The sequence below is a fragment of the Mustela nivalis genome, assembly GCF_964662115.1.
Source record: "Mustela nivalis genome assembly, chromosome: 3".
Lineage (NCBI taxonomy): Eukaryota > Metazoa > Chordata > Mammalia > Carnivora > Mustelidae > Mustela > Mustela nivalis.
Window position 1 is genome coordinate 152,312,047 of NC_139022.1, and position 22,287 is coordinate 152,334,333.

General features: G+C 39.6%; 1 protein-coding gene and 1 long non-coding RNA gene across 8 annotated transcripts in view; one reads left to right on the forward strand and one right to left on the reverse strand.

Annotated features, from left to right (window-relative positions):
* The first annotated feature begins 958 nt into the window (after window positions 1-958).
* The window catches only part of RANBP3L (RAN binding protein 3 like), a 47,542-nt gene continuing 26,213 nt past the window's right edge, over window positions 959-22,287 (forward strand). For 2 of the 5 annotated variants that reach the window (XM_082724204.1, XM_082724205.1), the window contains exon 1: window positions 984-1,578. In XM_082724204.1, coding sequence (XP_082580330.1) covers window positions 1,488-1,578 — 91 coding nt within the window. In that variant the 5' untranslated portion in view covers window positions 984-1,487. Of the gene's footprint in view, window positions 1,579-22,287 lie in introns of all 5 variants that reach the window. The other 3 variants (XM_082724206.1, XM_082724207.1, XM_082724208.1) reach the window with 3 other exon arrangements.
* Window positions 6,259-22,287, reverse strand: part of LOC309861378 — a 47,454-nt gene continuing 31,425 nt past the window's right edge. The window contains exons 1-4 of one of the 3 annotated variants that reach the window (XR_014309903.1): window positions 21,050-22,183; window positions 15,889-17,854; window positions 7,839-7,910; window positions 6,259-6,734 (exon numbers count right to left, since the gene is read on the reverse strand). This is a non-coding gene — a long non-coding RNA (uncharacterized lncRNA). Of the gene's footprint in view, window positions 6,735-7,838; window positions 7,911-15,888; window positions 18,493-21,049; window positions 22,184-22,287 lie in introns of those variants that run through there. The other 2 variants (XR_014309902.1, XR_014309904.1) reach the window with 2 other exon arrangements.

The window sequence follows — 22,287 nt, forward strand, 5'->3', positions numbered from 1 at the left end:
ACTTCTATAACCTGTTGCACTGTGAGGGACCTCAAACTACAATAAGTAAGCTATTGAAAAAATAAAAGCAGTTTAATAAATAACAGTAACCGTGAAAGAGCCAGCACACAGATCCGAAGACTTTTCATAACTCCAAGGATGCTTGGGGACTTGTTAACTGTGTCAAAGTCGGAGAAGGGCTTACCCAGATCTGGCTAGCGGGTAACCTAGTTAAGGTGTCAGGTTTAGCACCAATTTCCAAATATGCCCAGGAAGCTGAACCACCCAGACTTTGAGGAGGACCACTCTGCCTTTCTCCTTTGCCCCAGCCCACCACCTGGGGTCAGACTCTACGAGCTGTGAATCTTCAAGGGCAGGATCTGCTAACATTCAATACAACTTCAGAGGTAGCAGAGTTTCCAGTCAAATGAAAGGTGTTGGGGTTTGTTTTTTAAACAATAATCCAATATCCTATTATTTCAATGAATATTTCAGTGAAATATGCTTTGGCAGCACAAGAAACCCCTGGAGAAAGCTGTGTTTTATGACCTAGAAGTGGAATTAGAGAATGCAAGGGGAAAGAGAGGTAGATTGTTGGAAAGATAATGTTTTATGTGTTTATTTGTCTTCCAGAACTCCAAATAGTTGTGTTGGCAGGCAGGCTGCTCCGTAGCTGCCCCCTTCTGAAGACTCAGAGGTGTTTACAGAAACTGAAAGTTCCAGCAGTATATTTCCATGAGCTCATTACCGGTTCCAGTTATACCCTTTAGCTGTTGCATGTGCAAATGAATATCCACGCAGAATAAACCTCTGCTCTGAGCTTTTGTTTAAATTACAAAGTAGCAGAAGTCGGGTATATGATTACTGTAACATCAGGGCATCTTTTTAGAATCCCTGCTTTGGTCACTATCATTCAAAGCAACTCCAATACCATTTCTTGCCTGCCTCTTTATGCTAATCAGCCTCGCTCCCTTGGCTCCTCCTCCCTCAGCTTCCCTTAAGAACTGTTCACTTTCAGCTGTCACGAAGGGTAACTCAGACCAGGCTTTGAAATCATCTGATTTAACTCAGCAGGACTTTTTAAATTTTGCGTCTATTACTCCAGCAGTCCTCTCTAAATGCCAGAGGCATTCGATTTCATGTGAGCAGATGAGGCAAGAATTGCCAAAACGGTCATTGGTTAGAAATAGTTATTTTGTAGGATTTTGCACCAGAAAGGGGGAAAGCTTCAAAGCGCTTTGAGATGAAAGAAGAATTAAGTTGTGTTTTTATCCAAACGAACTGTCATCTTTATATGTAAGGGAAATTAAACTGGTAAACATTTATTTCAAGAATCATGACTCGGAAGCACTTGGAAGTTTATTAGAGAAGTAAATGTTTTACACTCAAGGACAGGACCTGCATGCTTCTCTGTGGCTCTGGGTGTCTGATGAAGACCATTTTAGGTTACTGACCAAGAGAAGGAAATGCCCTAGTGAGACTGCAGCCACAGCCCTATCGCCAGCACCATGTCTACCATACAAAGAAAAGGCAGCAGCCACCTGTTTAACAGTTCGTATACCTGTAAACTGAAGCTTCCAGAAGACCAGCGACCGCAAGGTGAGTCAGCCAGGCTAATGGGCTATGTGTTCAGTGATCTGCATTTGCATTTCAGGAAGAATGGTAGGCTGGGGAAGTACCTGGGGAATCTCTGGTTGTAAAATTCTTTACCATCTTTTTTTTTTTTTTTAAACTCTGAGACCAGACATACTCGTGATGCATCAGGGTGAGTTAACATGGATCTACTATTGGTCTTGAAAGGACCGTGGGAGACGATCAAGAAAGCATATTCCTTGGACTTGCAACTCGGAGGCTTATATGCTTAAACTTCTGGCCACTGTCATTTTTCTAGAGTGTGATAGACTTGTGTAATTCACAACGCCCATCCAGGCAAAGCAGAATCAGCTACAAGGGGAACTTGCTGAGAGTAGCTTTAAGATAGCCTGGAACTATCTTCCCTGCCCTGCCACTAATGGCACATTTTTGGATTTAGAGTTTAAACCTAATTTTTGCCTCGGTCTCTGACGCATTCATCTGTGGGAAAAATAAATATATTCTTAACTCTCTTCCTGTTATGATGTAGGAACAGCTGGAGACAGAGAGGGAGAAGTGTCACATTTCACGTGATGGGTTCTCATTCAGACTAAACTATCTACCTGGCAGCCAGTTTCACCATCAGTCTTTTAAAAATTTTACATCTACTACCCAGCTGCATCGATTAGTGGCAGATGGTGGACACGAATAGCTAAGAGGATCCTTCCAATCCATGTCACGGACAGCAAAGGACACTTGGGGGAAAGGCAGGGTGCTGTCATAGATGACATCATCACTCCCCAGAGGCTGAGTATTGGCCCCAGGCATTTCTAACTTGCCCTCTAACGGCTGGTGGATGTCTCTGTGTATGGATCTAGGCTACCAGAACTTGATTTACTTTTCCACAGACAGTTTTAGATGTTAGTGGCATGGAAAGTGTTGGCTCATGCACTGAAAACCCCCATTTCCAAGGTGGCATCTATGTGCTGACATTTGCAAGACAGTGTCAGGCCACCTCCCTGCCTTCGTTCCTGGACTTAGGCTGTACAAGGCTTGGCATAGTGTGGGTAGAAAATACTTTACAAGAAATGGAAATAGCAGAAAATTTTAAAATCATTCTGTATCATCAGGACTCCTGTAAGCTATTTTAAACTAATTGCCTTAGCATGTCAAGTCCCGGAATGTGCCAGGGTTTAATCATAACATTGTAAAATTCTTACCCTTTTGTTAGTAAACTCTAAATCATCATAGGTTTTTGTTGGCTTTTCATTTTGTTTTAAATGCTTACAGTAACTTCCCCACTCCGTTGCTAATATAATATTTATTCTATAAAATTTGCCAGGGAGAGCATTAAGGAGATGGTAAAAATCATCACCCAAAGATAGTTGCTATTAACATTTTAATGTATATTCTTCTAGCCTTTCTTCTGTGCACATGTACAACTTATTCCTTGGCTTGTCTTTTAAATAGAGTTATTTCACATATAGTTGTCTTGTAAACTGCTTTTTAATTTAATAATCGATTACAAACAGATCTCCATGTCATATATTCTTCTACAACCTTATCTTTTTTAAAGATTTCATTTATTTATTTGACAGACAGAGATCACAAGTAAGCAGAGCAGCAAGCAGAAAGAGGGGGGAAGTAGGCTCCCCGCTGAGCAGAGAGCCCGATGTGGGACTCAATCCCAGGACCCTGAGATCATGACCTGAGTCGAAGGCAGAGGCTTAATCCATTGAGCCACCCAGGCACCCCTACAACCTTATTTTTAACAGTTGTATACTATTCCTTTAAATAGATGTAACAAAATTCCTTAGGCAGCTCTCGATGGGACATTTTATTTCTATTTTTTCCACTATTACAAACAACACTGTGTTTCATATAAGCTAATGGATAAATCATTGCAGAGAAAGATTACTTTCTTGGGATATATCCTTGGTGGTGAAACTGTGAAGTCAAAGAATATGTATGTTTTTAATATTTTGTGGGCTTTTTTGGTGTTTGTTTTTGTTTGTTTGTTTTGCCAATTGGTCCTCCAACCAGAAGTTTACATTTTCAGTAATACTGGTGTAATATTTTTAAAAGTTTTTCCCAATTTTATAAGTGGAAATACTATCCTGCTGTTTTCTTCACTGAAGGCAGTCTGTCTTAATATTCTCTCCTCATACTGGCCATATTCAGAGGACACTGGAAATATCATTATGATGACATACTTCCCAAAATACCAACAAGACGAGAAGTCTGGTCTCTTTTCTCAGACTGAAGCTTTTGCCTAGAATGTTTTGAAAGCAACCATATTCTTCCACAACCGAGTCACAAAATATCAGCCCACATAAGCCACAATCCATAAAGCTATAAAGCATGCTAATGCAATTCACACAGGCCATTGACAGCTACAAAAACTGTCATCTAGAGGTCTGAACTGACAAGTGACACTGGGCAGTGTTTGCTGTGCTGCTAAATAGTGTTCTAGTTACTGTGCTGGAGTTGAAAAGTGTTCTTTGAGTGTAGCGGCCTTGATTTTTCCTCCATGCTCTATTTGCACCTTGCTATTATGCAAAGTTCAGCAAAGTTCCAAGAAAGCAAAAGCCATTAGTTTCAGAGAGTGAGGTCTGCTGCGGATTTATTCAATGAGGTATTCTGAGTTTGTGGCTTTGGCCTACCACACCAAAATTCCGACTTTTTAAACTTAATGTACGGGCCATGACTAGCTGGCATTTAACTCTTCCAAGGGCACAACTGGATTCAACACATACATACGTTCTAGACTTCCACGCTCTATGTTGAGGTGCTTGATGTCATAAAGCTGTGCTTTTTGGGTGATCACTGAGATAAAAGTCACTTGTTTTTTAGCAACTCTCTGAACAATGACTATGCAAAGCACTGGGCTGGTCACTGAGTACATGAGTTGAATCAAGCCGACTAAGCCGTGGTGTCCAGTCCAGCCAGTATTTACCTGCTACAGCAACAGCTGGTACAGAGTCCGGAACAGAAGTCCAGGAAGGTCCTCTCTCTACTTGTTGCTGTCTGATAGCTTCTTCTGGGAGAGTTCAAATCCACTGATATCTAACTCTAATCTGAGACCACATTTGTCAACATTAACCTGTGTATGCAAAACCTCTACACTGTTCAGTACGCGATACATGTAGGTACTAGGCAAAATTCACCATATGTTTTATAATGCTGTATACTTTAAAATTTACAAAGTAAATTTCTAAAAGCCTTTAAAAATTATAAAATTTTCAATATGTTACCTTATTTAATTCTCACAATAGTCACACAAGGTCATGTATTAGTTAAGATTCTCCAAAGAAACAGAATCTATACAATGAGTGTGTGTGTGTGTGTGTGTGTGTGTGTGTGTGTAGATAGAGATAAAGAAAGAGATAGAGATAGAGATAGAAATTTATTTTAGGGGCGCCTGGGTGACTCAGTGGGTTAAAGCCTCTGCCTTTGGCTCAGGTCCTGATCCCAGGGTCCTGAAATCGAGCCCCATGTCGGGCTCTCTGCTCCGCAGGGAGCCTGCTTCCTCGCCTCTCTCTCTCTCTGCCTTCCTCTCTGCCTACTTGTGATTTCTCTCTCTCTGTCAAATAAATAAAATCTTAAAAAAAAAATTTATTTTAAATAAACAAAACCTGGGTCGCTCAGTTGGTTGAGCATCTAACTCTTGATTTCAGTTCAGGTCATTGCCTCAAGGTCCTGGGATCAAGCCCCGTGTGGGGCTCTGTGCTTGGTGTGGAGTTTGCTTGAGAGTCCCTCCCTCTCCCCTGCCCCTACCCCAACTTGCATGCTTGATCTCTCTCTCTTTCAAATAAATAGCCTTTAAAAATTAAAAATAGTCTTTAAAATTTTAGATTAAAAATTTTAAATTTTTAATTTTTTAGAAATTTAAAAAAATTTATGTTAAGATATTGCCTCATACAATCAGGGAAGCTGGCAAGTCCAAAATCCTCTGTGTTGGCCATCAGGCTGGAGTCCCAGGCAAAGAACTGACCAATGTTGCTGCTGAAATCTGAAATTTCCTCTTGCTCAGGGCAGGTTAGTCTTTTGTTATATCAAACCCTCGGCTGATTGGTTGAGGCCCACAACATTCTAGAGGGTCATTTGCTTTACTCACAGTCCACAAGTTTAAATGTAAATCTTACCCCAAATCACCCTCACCAAATCATCCAGAATAATGTTTGACCAAATATCTGGTACTGTGGTGCAGCCAAATTGATACATAAAATTAACGATTTTAAGTGGGCATCATTATCTCAATTTCAAAGATGTGGAAACTGGGAATCCTTAAAGTCAAGTGATTTTTCTAAGGTTATGTAGTTATTAAGGCCTACTTTCAGTGCACTTTCTGCGCTATAGATCTGAATCATAGAATCCATGATTCCTAACATTACAATGTTTAATTTTTTTTTCATTGCTCCATATCAAAGAACGTTCTCTGCAAACCCTCAAGCTGCATTGGGATTCCTTCTGCTTTTGTTCATTCTGACACCACCTGAGTGTGCTACAACTTAACTCAATTCTGGTATTATCCAAACTTAGTGAAGACTCCCAAAGTGAAGGGCTCAGTCTCATGGGACGGACCATTTCAAACATCGGCTACAAAATTTCAGGCACCTTCATTTCTGCCTGAGTGATTGCAAATGCAAGGCTTTCCACAACTCTCCCAGGTTTAAAACTTTGGTAAAATGACTCCTAGAATCCAAGTAAGCCTTGTACCATTTTATTACAAAGAATGCCCATGAACAGCCAACTGAAGAGATACATAAGGCAAGGTTTGGGAGGGTTCTGAGCTCAGGAGTTCTGTCGCCATGGAGTCTGGGTCTTCTGCTCTCCCAGGACATCAGTGAGATCACCAACGAGGAAGTCCAGTGAGCCTGGGTGTCCAGAGTTTTCATATGATTGAACTCAATTTCCAGTCTCTCTTCCCTCTCTTCAGGTTGGGGGTAGGACGTAGGGCTAGAAGTTCCAACTGTATAGTTGCTTGGTCTTTTTGGTGTGGCTAACCCCTCCCTGGAGACACCTCATTAGCAAAACAGACACCTGACACTTAGTTGGGAAATTCTAAGTGCTTTGAAGCTCTGTGCAAGGAATAGAGAACAAAAACCAGATCTATTCTTTATTACATCATACTTTGGCTGTGATTTCTGGATGAATTCTCTTCTTAGTGTCAGGTCAGTTTCCTGCAAGTCAAGAAAAATAGATTAATGCCTTCAGTCACATACTTATTCAGTGCTGTTTTTGCCAACTGCTGGATTCTGTGTTAGACACCAGAAATGCAAAGATGTTTATCTCCCAGGATTGTTTTCTATCATGTGTGTTTTTAGAGGAATTCTGTAATGAGAACTCAGCTAATGATACCTACTCAGCTTTTTGGGTGAAAGAAAAAGTGGTTTGATTCCATAATGTTCTGACTTTGCTGTACGCACCCTCATTCTTTGTATCTGAGCCACACTCCTCTTGAGGGTTTCAGACGGCACTTAATTTAGCTTTGAACTTAGTAAATACAAATATAAAGGCTAAGGGGGCCTATTTACTGTGCAATCAAATTTGCTCCGAAGTCTGAACTATTGAGTGCTGCAAACGCACTCTCTCCCCTCAATATATTCTGTAAGCATTTATGAACGTACTTAACTTAGAACTCCTAAAAAATTTAAATGCTTAGAACTGAAGACACAACCATGAGAAAGGGAGCCCAGTAGTGGCAAACAATGAAATAATGCCTTTTATATTAAAACATTAGGTGAAATATATATATATTATGCTTCTCAAAATAGATTTATATTAACTTTCCTTTTTTGTGATTCTAAAACTATGATACGGCCTAGACAGTGTGACGTCTTTTGGATGATGCATGCCTATATAAACAAGGATCAAAGAAGAAGGCATACACATATTTCTGTTTTTCTTTCACCAAAAAGAGCCTCAAGGAGGCTAGAATGAGTTTTGTCCTATCTGCAAAACCATTTTACTCTCTTTTAAAGGCACAGATTGGTGGAAACAAATATAGATCACTTTAAAATAATTAGAAAGGAAAGTTTCATATTCTGTTAGATTTGATCATGTTCAAGCTCTCGCCTAGGACAGGAATCCTTTCCATTATAACGTCCTTAATAGATGGCTCATATATAAGGATTTGTAAAATATATGTAATGGCTTAAATTTCATCTTCCCACCTCACACTCATTAGGATGGCTACCATTAAAAGAAAAAACAACAACAACAACAACAACAACAACAACAACAGAAAATAACAAGTGTTGGCAAGAATGTGAAGAAATTAGAACCTGTAGGCACTGTTGGTGGGAAGGCAAAATGGTGCATCTGCTGTGGCAAACAGTATGGCCGTTCCTGGAAAACTAAAAACAGAATTATCATGTGATCCAGCCATTCTACTTCTGGGTATCTCCCCAAAAGGAGACAGTAGGGACTCAAACAGATATTTGCACATATGCGCATGGCGGCATTATTCACAAAAGCCAAAAGGTGGAAGCAAACCCATCTGTCCATTGACAAAAGAGTAGACAAACAAAATACAATAAAATACAATACACAATACAATATAATGCAATACACAAAATACAATAAAATACAATACACATACAATAAAATATTATTCAGCCTGAAAAAGAAAGGAAATTCTGACACATGGATAAATACAGCATGGATAAATCTTGAGGACATCATGCCAAATAAAACAAGCAAGTCACAAAAAGATAAATAGTATATGATTCCACTAATAGGAGATGGCTAGAGTAGTCATTCACAGATACAGAATGCAGAATGGCAGTTGCCAGGGTCTGGAAGGGGGACTAGGAAGTTATTATTTAATGGTGAAGACTTTCAGTATTCAAGAGGAATAGGTTCTAGAGATGGATTGCACAAACTTGTGAATGCAGTTAGCACTAGTGGACGGTACACTTAAAAATGATTAAGATGCTAAATTTTATGGTATGTGTATTTTACCAAAAATATTTTAAAGCCGTGGCTGCCCAAAGCCATCCCCAATTACATTTCTGAATTTGGGCTTTAAAAACAAAAACAAAAACAAAATAAACCTTCATTTTTCCTATTCCCAAAACAAAAACTAGAAAGAAATAGTGTGCTCATCTTCAATTCTCAAAAGTTATTTTTTTAAATCATTAATAAAATTAATAAACTCCTAATTTCCATTAAAAAGAAATAAAATATTACCAAATATCAGAAATGATAGAGGGTTTTATTACAGATCCTGTAGCTAGCTATTAGAAGGATAATAAAAGAATATTATGATTACCACTATGCCAAAAAGATTAAAAAAAAAAAAGTTCAACAGCCACTCATGTAAAAACTCTAAAAGGATTTAGAAAAGAAGGGAACTTCCTCAACTTGATAAAGAACGTTTTCAAAAAACTGACAGCTAATGTAGTACTTTCACTATCAATGAAAGACTTAACACTTTCCTACTAAGATTGGGAAGAAAACAAGGTTGTCCATTATAATCACTTATATTCAACATTATGGAATAGGACTAAAGGTCCTAGCCAGTGTACTAGGTTAAGAAAAAGAAATAAAAGTCTTACATATCAGAAAAAAAGAGGTAAAACTATATTCACAGATGGATAATAGTTGGTATAGAAAAACATCTAGGAATCCATTAAAAGAAAAAATACTAGAATAAATGAGTTTACCAAGGTCACAGGATAACAGCATATAAAGTCAATATACCAAAAAAAGTTGTATTTCTATATATTAGCAAAGAATAATTGGAAATTGAAAAATTTTAAGTATCCTTTTAGTAGTAAGTTTTTATAAATATCTATAGATAGATAGATATAGATATAGATATTTAAGGATTGGGACACCTGGATGTCTCAGTCATTAATCATCTGTTTTTGGCTCAGGTCATGATCCTAGGGTCCTGGGATCAAGCCCTGCATAAGTGGGGGCTCAGCAGGAAGCCTACTTCTCCCTCTCCCTCTCCAACTCTCCCTGCTTGGTTCCCTCTCTTGCTGGCTCTCTCTGCCTGTCAAATAAGTAAATAAAATCTAAAAAAAAAAAAAAACCAAAAAACTTAAAGATTAATTTAACAAAATATGTGCAAGACCTGTATGTACACTTAAATAAATGCAGAGAAAAGTGAAAGAATATTGAACTAAATACACAAATTGGAAGGTTCAATATTATTAAGATATCAATCCTCCTCAAACTGATCTAAAGAGTGAAGGCCATCTCAATCAAAATTCCAGTAGACTCTTTTCTTTTTCATTGGCAAGCTAATTTAAAATTTATAAGGAAATGCAAAGAACCTAAAAGAGCTAAATGAATCTTGAAGAACAAAGTTGACAATTTGTGCTTTGGATTTCAAGATACAATAATCGAGATGATGTAATATTGGTATAAAGATAGAAAGTTGATTATTAAAATAGAAGAAGAAGCCCAGAAATTGATTCACTCATTTTTGGCCAATTGATATTTTTTTAAAAGATTTTATTTATTTATTTGATAGAGAGTACAAGTAGTCAGAGAGGCAGGCAGGGAGAGAGGAGGAAGCAGGCTCCCCGCTGAGCAGAGAGCCCGATGCAGGGCTTGATGCAAGGCTCGATCCCAGGACCCTGAGACCATGACCTGAGCCGAAGGCAGAGGCTTTAACCCACTGAGCCACCCAGGCACCCCTGGCCAATTGATATTTGACAAAGACAACAAGATAGCTCAAAGAAGGAAAGGTAATATTTTTTGTAATAGCTCTGGAACAAATGGCTAACATGTTACTAAAAATGGACCTCATTACCTTCCTCACACAAAAATTAATTTGGGACGAAATATGAAAATACAAAAGCTTAGTCCCTAAAGCATCTAAAGGGAAACACAGGAAAATATTTTCACAAAATTGGAATAGGCAATTTTTAGACATGCAAAAAAATAGATAAACTAGACTATGAACATTAAAAAACATTTGTTGTTGGGGAGGGTATGTGCTATGGTGACTGCTGTGAAGTGTGTAAACCTGGCGATTCACAGACCTGTACCCCTGGGGATAAAAATATATTATATGGTTTTTAAAAAATTTAAAAAAAGGAAAAAATATATTTGTTGTTTAAAAGATAGCATTGATACAAAAAAAGAGAAGACTGAGGATGACTTAGTCTATTAAACATCTGCCTTTGGCTTGGCTCATGATCCCAGGATCCTGGGATGGAGACCCCTGTCGGGCTCCCCGATACTGGGGATCCTGCTTCTCCCTCTCCTCCTCGCTCATGCTCTCTCTTGCTTTCTCTGTCTCTCTCTCTCAAATAAATAAATGAATAAAATAATTTTTTTTAAAAAAAGGAAAAAAAACTAGGAGAAAACACTTGTGATATATAGATCTGATTCTTATAATCAGAATATGTAAAGAGCTCAATATCAACAATTTGATTTAAAAATAGGCAAATGACCTGGCAGACACTTTAGAAAAAGGATATACAAATGTCCAATAACCACCTCAAAAAATGCTCAACATAATTAGTCATCAGGGAAATGCAAATTAAAAACACTGTGAGATACCACTTTACATCCACCAGAATGGCTAAAATTGAATACAGCAGTGCAAAAAAAATAAATAAATAAACAAATAATAAATAAATAAATATACATTGCTACTGTGTTTCAGAGAATGTGGAGCAACCAGAACTCCCCTTCACTGTTGTGAAGTGGTGTGACCAGTTTGGAAAACAGTCTGGCAGTTTCTTTTAGAGTTAAATCTATGCCTACCCTGTGGTACTCAATTCCATTCTTAAGTATTTTCCCAAGAGAAATGAACATGATATGTCCACAGAAAGCTTGCAGAGGAATGTTGATAGCGGATGTTATACCTATGCGCTCCGACATTTTAACAACCTGAATGTACCTAAGCAGGTAAATGGATAAGCAAACTAGTATGTCCATAGACTGGCATACTGCCAGGAGTAGAAAGGATTTAATTATTGATCCATGGAACCACACAGATGAATCTGAAACTGCACGACAGGAGGCTGAGCCTATGGAATGAAGGACTCTGAAATTGGCAGCCAGGTAGCTCATGCATTGGGGTGCTGTATACCCACGGGCTGGTAAGCTCTGCCCACAGCACACATTCTAACCCTGAGGCTGTGTTGGAAGGCTATCTGTTAAGGATGCTGCAGACACCTCAGATGGTAAATTCTCCTAGGAGAGCAATCAGATCCCTTTCAAAACTAAGATTCTGTGATTTGGCCCTCCTTCTTTCATTCATTTGGATGTTGCCTCCTCAACTGTGTTGTACAAGTTCTTTGGGACCAGTTACCTGGGTTTATACTGGGGACCAAGCACAGTGCTACCATGTCACCTATAAACAAATCACATTTGTCATGTGACAGGCCCCGTTTGAAGCACTTTGCGTGTGTTAGCTCATTTCTTTATTAAAGTCCCGTGAGGTAGGTAACATCAAGACCTCACAGCTGGGGTCTTGAGCCAAGATCCTAATCCAAGAAACTCCAGAGCCCGTTTAACCCATGTTTGTGTCCTCTTTGGGGGGGCACAAGATAGATGCTTAGCGAAACACATGCAAACTATCTGAGTGATGGCTGGCCCATGAGCTCCGTTTGTGGTTCAGTTTAAAATGTGTTGTCATTGAAGTCACCAATTAATTCCTATATGACTGCTCACCGCATGCAGCTGTCTCCCAAAAGGGTGTATTTGACCCTGAAACAAACAGGTAAGAAAATGCAGCAGTGTCAGTGCAGACCTACCAGCCCAGGGCAGGTGGTCTGCTTCCTGGGCGAGCAATTGTCCCTTAAATCTCAGTGACTGCATGGTCTCCATCTCTCCCCACATGAAGCGTGAAAGGTTGCTTTGTACCACTTTTGGAACTGGGCTGATATGGCCTTGGAGAGATGATTTGGGTTTTAACTAAATACGCAAGAAGTTTCCAAAACTGCAAATGAAAAGGGGGTTAAATAATTGTCATTATTGGGATGCCTGGGTGGCTCAGTTGGTTAAGTGGCTGCCTTCGGCTCAGGTCATGATCCCAGTGTCCTGGGATCGAGTCCCACATCGGGCTTCTTGCTCAGCGGGGAGCCTGCTTCTCCCTCTGCCTCTGCCTGTGCTCACTCTCTCTGACAGATAAATAAATAAAATCTTTAAAAAAATAATTGTCATTATTATCATTCGTTCTTTTATTTAAACTGAGGGCTCCGTTCAAAGAGCTGGCTCAACTTCTACCTTAAATCATTAACTTGACTTGACGTCTTAACATTCAGGTGAGGTAAGTTTCACACCTGAGTTGCTTTTTAATGAAACCTGTTGGGAAATCCAACATAATATCCAAAAGTCAGGATTCAAGATGCAGCAAATACCTGTATTCAGTTAAAAGGTGCATTCTTTCTACCCAGTGATCAGAAGACTCACCCTGCGTGGATGGCCAATAAGTAAGCACGAGGTCATAGGAGAAAGATCTAGACTACCAGCGAGAGATTATAGTCTGAAGTGGCTTTCAGGGTTAACTAAAGCCACAGCAAAAGAGCATGAAACCTGCGGCTGTGTGCTGAGCCAGGAGACAGGGGTTAAACCCTAACTGAGGAAATGAAAATGGACCTACAGATTCAACCAGAGAGAGAGGAAAGGGATTTTTTGTAAGTGGTCTGTATCAGTGCAGGATGGGCTTCAGGTCCAAAAAGAACCCAGAGAAACGACCAGACTTCCAGACACTATAGCTTGGTAACTTGACTGTCCCTCTCGGGTAGGCATCTGTAATGACTGGTGTAAATAATGAGCACCAACCTTTCTTGTTCTGATGAGAGGAGGTAATTCATGAAGAAAGTGTGTGACCATCTAGAGAGGAAGGAGTTGAGGAGGGAGAACACCATCTTTCTGGAAATGGACATTTTGGGGCTAGGGCTGTCAGTGTTAAACTTTAGTTGTCTTGCAGAGAAATGGAGTCACAGATAAAGACTTATGTGCATGTGTGTTTTTATAAACTGAGCGTGGGTAAGACTTAGGCCAGCGCTACTGAATAGGAGAATCCGTTTGACCAGTAAGACCAACTTTGTCACAAGGAACTTCATTCTCAAGTATGGATTAATGTTTTGGTATTATTTGCCATTTTTCTTTCTGAAAATCGAAAAAGCTAAAGTGAATTGGTAGATGGGTTTATTTTGATAGTAGGACAAAGCAAAGTAGATTTCGAGGGACTTCTAGAAAAGAACTCCAGCTACAAATATACAGAGAAAAAAAAATAAAGATTTAGAAAACAAATCTTCAAAAACTACTGTAATAGAGGTATCAAATGTCTTTCTATCTTTGTAGACATTTGTCACATTTTAATTCTTTGTAGACATTTCTCACATTTATTGATTTAAATTTAATTTAAATTCAAAATATTGTTATTGCCTATTTCCTTGATCATAGCAGGCAATTAATGTTTATTAAAGGAATCAATTCATTTTCCTCCCAAAACTTCATCCAAGGGATTAATATTCCTCAATCACTGAATGTGAGAGCTTCAAACTCCACTTTGTCCAGCCGATCCTCACTAGAAAAACTGAAACCAGAGCCAAGAAGTGCCTCAAAGTTAATAAGGCAAAGAACTCCTACTGTGTTCTTTCTACATCTATCTGAGAATTTTATGATCAAAGGGCCACATAAGAAAAGTATCTAAAAAGGATAAAAAATCAAGAGGAGATAAACTTGCATTTTTTTTTGAAGTTATAATTTTTTTTAATATAATTTTTTATTTTTTATAAACATATATTTTTATCCCCAGGGGTACAGGTCTGTGAATCACCAGGTTTACACACTTCACAGCACTCACCAAAACACATACCCTCCCCAATGTCCATAATACCACCCCCTTCTCCCAAACCCCCTCCCCCCAGCAACCCTCAGTTTGTTTTGTGAGATTAAGAGTCACTTATGGTTTGTCTCCCTCCCAATCCCATCTTCTTTCATTTATTCTTCTCGTACCCACTTAAGCCCCCATGTTGCATCACCACTTCCTCATATCAGGGAGATCATATGATAGTTGTCTTTCTCCGCTTGACTTATTTCGCTAAGCATGATACGCTCTAGTTCCATCCATGTTGTCGCAAATGGCAAGATTTCATTTCTTTTGATGGCTGCATAGTATTCCATTGTGTATATATACCACATCTTCTTGATCCATTCATCTGTTGATGGACATCTAGGTTCTTTCCATAGTTTGGCTATTGTGGACATTGCTGCTATAAACATTCGAGTACACGTGCCCCTTTGGATCACTACGTTTGTATCTTTAGGGTAAATACCCAATAGTGCAATTGCTGGGTCATAGGGCAGTTCTATTTTCAACATTTTGAGGAACCTCCATGCTGTTTTCCAGAGAGGTTGCACCAGCTTGCATTCCCACCAACAGTGTAGGAGGGTTCCCCTTTCTCCGCATCCTCGCCAGCATCTGTCATTTCCTGACTTGTTGATTTTAGCCATTCTGACTGGTGTGAGGTGATATCTCATTGTGGTTTTGATTTGTATTTCCCTGAACTTGCATTTTTATCTCCTTTGAAAATACCATAGAAAAGAGTATTTACTTGTGTAATAATCCTAATATTAAGCATGTTGAGCAAATGATGAATATGTAGGGGAAGGGGGAGAACAGGAGATGTGGAGGGAGGAAACACGTGGGGAGGTGCTGGAGAGAAACGTGCAGCCAAATGAGAACAAGGAAAGGGGAAGGCAAATGAAGAAAAGCTGATTTTTTTTTAAACCTGCCGCATCTGCCACACCATTTGCTCTCCCTATTACTTCTACCTCAACTAGTGGTCTTACTCTTTCATCTGCTCTGATGTCAACTCCAGCAGGAGCACATTGGTGACAAGAAAGGATAAAAAATTTGCATCAGCCTTGCCTGCCTTAGGATTCATTCCATTTTGAAGGCGAATTTGGCGTCCTGGATTGAAAACTCTTTATTATTCTCTGGAATCAGTTACCTTATACCATTCTAGTGTTACCTAGAACTCTTATTTGTGTCACTGGCGTTTGCCTTATGGTCTTATTTCTCTTTATTCTTAAGTATCTATATGTATTTTAAAAAAAAAAGAAAGAAAGAACAGAAAAGAAAAGAAAACGAAAAACACGTATCTGTATGAAAAAAGTTCAAGTTAAGAAGTTATTATGGAATATGTTGTATTAAACCTCCCAATTCCAAAAATAAAATAAAATAAAATAAAAAGTCCCCAAATGTGCTACATACATATGCTGAGATATTAATCAGCCTTATAAAGGAATGAAATTCTTCATACATGTTCCAGCATAGATGAACCTTGAAGACCCTATGCTCAGTGAAATAAGTTAGATACAAAACGACTAATAGTGTATGATTCCACTTACACGAAATGTCCTAGAGCGGTTGGATTCACAGAGTGACAGAGCTGAGTGTGGTTACAGGGTGCAGGCAGGGGGAGTGGGAAGAGGGGTTAGTGCTGTGTGCACAGAGTTTCAGTTTGGGATTATGCAAAAGTTCTTGAGATGGATGGTGGTGATAGTTACACCTCGATGTGGATATACCTAATGTCGCTGAACTGTACATTTAAAATGCTTAAAATGGTAAATTTTAGGTTATGTATCTTTTCCCACAGTTTTAAAAAAATCTGCACATAAAAAAATGAATGAATTTAAAGGATTGTTCTCTGTTTTCTTGAGAATTTTTCAAGTCATATAAATTTGAAGTGTTTTTCTCTTGTAGCATGGTAAGCAAAATATTTCTGTTTGCAAATTGCTACCTGGCCTTTACTTCTGCCAGATTAGTTCTAACATCAGTGCAGTAAGGTATCTGCAGCAGGCATCACGCTATTCCTGTCCAGTTCTGTGCCCGAGGAGGGCCCGCAGGGCATTTCAGTGACGATGAATGCCCGCCTGCCGGCTTCTGTGAGTTCCCAAGAAGAGAATGAGGTCCAGGGCTTCTGGGCTTATGAGCGCCTTGGGTGGGCAGCTCTGCTCCTTTCTTCTGGCCTAGGCCTCCAAGGTCTTGTTCTCAGGGGAATAACATCCATTTATTCCTGTGGAAACAAGAAAACAAGGAGCCTTTTCTCCTGCTTGCTCAAAGGCTCAAAGAGGAATAAGTTTAAGGAAAAGAGATTTGGAATTAGTAGAGGTTGCAGTCAAACTTCTCCATCCGGCCTGTGTCCTTGGAATCATGGAGGAATTTAAAAATAGTGTGCTTCTTTACTGAAGAGGAAGAGCTTAAATTTATCTGAATTCGACGTATGAAGCTATGCTTCAGCCATATTGACTTATTAATAGTCTATGTGACGAGTGACTTAATTCTTACTAATATGACACTTTGTGTCAAAATCACCTCTTTAATTTTAGCAGCCCAGAAACACTAAAGAATTACTTAAAATAAAAAGATATCATTTTAAACCTGTGCATGTGCCTGTTCAATATTAATTTTCAACATGTCATAAAACTTAGATGATATTTCTCTTTCTCCTCTCTCAGCAAAACGGAGAGACCCATTCCTAACATATGGAAGCAGTTTCACACTGCAAGTTATTCTGAGGGGAAAATATGTGATTTATAAACGCTGTCAAATGAAATATGTATTTCCAAATGGTACCAAGTTGACCAAGCACATCCCAGGACACGTTCCCCATCTTTATTACCCCGTGGGCATAAAGGAACAGTGTCGAGAGAAACAAACAGCCCCTTTTGGCATTCTCAATCCAGAAGTCCCATGTTTGTTGCTGGTAAACATATTCAAGTCATCAAAGATCGCAAGTAACCTTATCACAAAATTGTTTCATTTATCAATAAAATAACTCCTTCAAATTATGGAGAAGTAGGTATGCTCTGTCGAAAGTAATACAGTGGTCTGTTATTTAGGCCAGTGATTGGATGTATATATTGACATGGAGATTTTGGATGGCAAGGCTCACCAGGCCACAGGTCTGCCAACATTCTCGAATACCTTCTTTCGTCAGAATGGGAACAGAAATGGTGAGATTATATGCAACCTCTTACAGTGTTTACAGAGGGTGAAACAGAAGTGTGGGGGGACTGACACAGTCCGAGACGGTCTCTTGGTGAGGCTTGTACAGAGCACGGAGGGAGCGGAGCTGGGACAGTGCAGGCATCTCACAGTGTCAGGAAGCTGGCCAGTTGTCATTTCGCTCACAGTGGAAGCTGGGGCAGGGGGCTCGGGGGAGTCTTGCTTACAGGACAAAGCTCCAGATTTGGAATCTGCTCTCACGTGCTTTACCCATAAGTTTGAGCTGTATGAACTACCTCTGGTAGTTTTAGAGCCGTTCTTTTCTCATGATGAACACACGGTTTCATGATGTTTCTTCTGAGAATCCTGGAAGAGCAGAGCTTACTGAGCATTTTGTGTCTGCCACCCACACTCAGCCTTTTGCCCACATCAACTCGCTTAGTCCTTACAACTCTGTGAAGAATGTTTTATGCTCTCCATCTTACAGATGAGGAAACCTGCCCTAGTTCATAGTTAGTACATTCCGGAGATGGAATTTGAGTCCAGGTCTGTTTTTTGCCAAAGATTGGATGTTTAAAACTATGCATTCTGGCCCCGAGTAGCCACCAAAATCTGATGTTTTTAAACCTGTTTTATAATAGGTGAAGTATGATGCAAATGTAAGGTTTTCTAGTACACCAGTCCGTCAAAGAAGCATCTTGGGAGATCACCAAGGTCTAATTTTTCATGCTACTTTTTCTTTCTTTCTTTCCTTCTTTCTTTCTTTCGACAGAGAAAGAGAAAGCCAGAGGGAACACAAGCAGGGGGAGTGGTAGATGGAGAAGCAGACTTCCCACTGAGCAGGGAGCCCAATGGGGGCCTTGTGGGGCTTGATGTGGGACCTCTATCCCAGGACCCTGGGATCATGACCTGAGCCAAAGGCAGGTACTTAATGACTGAGCCACCCAGGTGTCCCTTTATGTTACTTCTCAAAAGTCATATTGAGTTAAACACTTCAAAAGGCAAAAGGAGGGGCGCCTGGGTGTCTCAGTGGGTTAAAGCCTCTGCCTTCAGCTCAGGTCATGGTCCCAGGGTCTTGGGATCGAGCCCCACATCGGGCTCTCTGCTCAGTGGGGAGCCTGCTTCCCCTCTTTACTTGTTATCTCTGTCTGTCAAATAAATAAATAAAAAAATTAAAAAAAAAAAAAACAAAAGGCAAAAGGATAAAGACTAATCATGACATGCACAAGCATATCACATGGGAGCTACTGTCTTTAAGAATGAAAAAGGAAATAATTCAAAGAATTATGTTGTGATCTTGGAATAATAGTAAAATTTAAAGGAGTGTGCTATGATATCTATTTTAAAAGTTACTGATCACCCCCAAATATAAAGCACAGTGCACATGATGACCATATATTTTGGGGGGTAATTGCAGAACACACTTTGAAATATAAAGCCTGGTTTTTTCCCTTCACCCTTGTGTTTTGATCGACAGAATGATTTTTGCCAGATCTTCTATACCAAATGGTTTAATTAAAATTACCTGTTTTTTAATCGGTGCACTTCTCCACTTATACAGACATTGTGAACTCAGTGACTTTAAAAAACAAGAATTTTTCTTCAGCTGAATTACTGCTACTATAAATCTCTGGATTCTAAAATGTGAATGAAATTATTTCACTGGCTATCTCCCACTATCACGTAAAACTGGATAATAAATTAAGCAGCACAGTTTGGAGGTGAGGTTAGACGGGTGTATTCAGTGCAGAATTCTCAGGGATTGGTCCTATCCCCAGAAGGGTAGCAAGGTCTGTATTTGACACAACCTCTAAGTCTTCTTGCTTCTTGCTCACACTAGAGACTTTCATCATCTCTATTCCTTGGTTTTGCAAAATTGGCCTGTGTGTATCAAGTTCTAGACCAAGGTACACACCAGTGCAGGAAAAACTCTAGACTCTTTAGAATTTGCAACGAACAGATTCCTTGAAGATTATCAGCATGAGAAGAAGATCAGTTAAAGAAAATCGGATGGATTACATAAACTCTGGGTGATGATGGCTGTGTTCAGTGAATTGAGATAGACTTGTCTCATCTTCTCTAATTTCTTAAACTGATATGATTCCCATTTTGAAAATGAGTGATTTCTTTATCAACATGATATTGACAAGAAGAGGAATAGCTTTCCTGTGCAATTCTCATGCAGGTTCTTTTTGTCCCTAGCGTGCACTTCTCATAATGAATCAAAACTAGAAATGCTAGATTTCTTAGAATGAGCAGTTAATAACTTCGTTTTCGACAAGAACTTAAAGCAGCTCAGAAAAATGTAGAAGTTGATTGACAGGGTGAGTGTTTTTCCCTTCTACTTCATACACTGTATTTATTACAGCAGTTGGGTATGACTTCAGCAGCAATGACCAGGACTGGAAACAGTCCAGCAGGGTCCATTCATCCTGTGTCTCAAGTTGAGTTAGTGTTTTGTAATCAGCCTGGAAACTTCCTGTATAAACTGCCTCTGTTTTCCTCCAGGGTCCTGGTTATTTTATCTTCAAGGCAGTACAAAGTATCTCATAACATAGAACCAAGAGTGTTCCATCACAGTTCATAATGTCAGTCTGTGACCCTGCTACCTGCTCTGCGAAGACTTAACTTTTTATATGTCGGTGGGTGGGTGATTTGTTGTTTATTTCATTCCTTTTGCATTTTTATAGAACTCCTCCAGGTATGGCTGGAGATAATTACAGAATGTCTCATGCTTGTGCTTCCCATCTAAAGTTCACTTGCTACAATGTGTCTATTTTTTCTACAAAAGAGATCATTTTTAGAGTTGAAACTTTAGGCGTTTCCGATTTCTGTCAAAGAATCTCAGTACCATGGCAAGGTTTTTTATGTAGTTTATGCTTTTCGCCTGATTTATTGCCTTGCAGAAATGAATATTTTAATCAACATTTAATAATCTCGGGCAGAGTGGTGCCTGGGTGGCACAGTCGTTAAGCATCTGCCCTTGGCTCAGGTCATGATCTCAGAGTCCTGGGATTGAGACCTACACCGGGCTCCCTGCTTGGCGGGAAGCCTGCTTCTCCCTCTCCCACTCCCCCTGCTTGCATTCCCTCTCTTGCTGTCTCTCTCTGTCAAATAAAATCTTTAAAACAATAATAAATAATCTCAAGCAGAGACACTTTCTGAAAATAGTTTTCAAGGAAAAAAAAAATCAGATTTTAGGCTCATCAAAGCAGGAAACCAACTTTTGCATCAGAGAGGAAATCATTAATTGCTTTAAGCAAAATAGCTGCATGACTGATTTCAATATCAATGTCAATATTTGAATATCCTTACTACAGGGATTTCTAGTTAAGTCTTCAGAGTAGCCCTTGACTTCACCTGACATTGAGTCATAACAATCGTAGTACATGGTTTGAGTAATAATCATTTTCTCATTAACTGTCAGGTTACTCAGAACATCTGGAGGTTTAATCATTGATTCCACAAGTCTCTACTGCCATCTTCCTAAATTTGGTCTCAGATGAAAGAAACCAGGAATAGTCTAGAGGACTGCTTCTTAAATATATATATATATCTCACCTGGGGATAGTGTCAAATCCAAATGCTCATTCTGTAGGTCCTGGGTGGGGCCTGAGAGTCTGCATTTCTAATAAGCACCCTGTAATGCTATTGGTCAATCTGGGCCACTCATCGAGGACCAACAATCTCTAAAACTATGTATGGGCCACAGCCTGAATTCAGGAACTTCCTGAGAGTAAAAGAAGAAATATAGGAGCTCAATGAGGAGAAGGGACAAGAAATAAGGTAAGGTAAGGATAAGAATGACAATATCAGGTAAGGAAAAAAGGTAAGGATAAGGTAATGAGTGAAAGGAAAGAGAAAGACCCTTGAGGAACAATGAGATGTTTCCCCGAGACTAACAAGAGTCATAGGGTTCTTGCATGTAACATTGGATGGCAGAGGAGGAGGAGGGCAGGGAATCTGACTTTTAGTGAATGTCTTCTGTGCAAACTGTAGTCTGATATATTGCTAAATGTTTATGGATGGGTGGATAAATCGATTGGTAGATATGGAAGATACTGCAAATATCTGGATATGTGGAGAGACGTGTGCGTATATGGAGAATAAATGGATAGACAGATAGATGGATGGGTGATAGATGAGGTTCTGCTTTGTTCCAAACAGGTTTGAAGAGGAAGCTGTACCAGGTCCTCCATATGCATGCATTGCTTCAGTCCTCATGATAACCTTTTCAAAATACATATGGAGAGAGGTGATAAAGCTGAGGCTTAGAGTAATTAAAACAAAACAAAACAGAACAGAACAGCTCTAGGACCGTTATACTTCACAGCTCCAAAATCCATTCTTTGACCAGTCCCAGAACTGGACATAAGTAAAAGAGGCAGGGGCATAAAGAACAGTATTGGAGCCTAGGATAAGAGTTCACAAGAAGAAATTAGAGAAGAGGATGTGGCAGACATGTGGATAGGTCCAGCAAGAAGGGGAGAAGAAAATGCAGCTTGCCAGGGCCTTGGTCCAAGTGGATAATTCCAGTCCTGGTAGCAATTAAGAAGTGACCCATTTGGCAGAGCCAGCCCCTCTGCAGGGGGGCTGTTGCCACTTTCTTTCCTGCCAACACTGTTTCCATAACCCTTCTGGCCCCGGCTAGAGTAGCCTGGTTCTATCCAGTGTGGACGACTCAGTTTTCACTTTTCCTGAACTACCAACACAGCAGAGAGGCCGTCTGCAGGACTCTACATGGGAGAAACTGTGTAGCAGAAACTTGGGGCCCTTAGCAGAGTCCACCCCACTCCTGC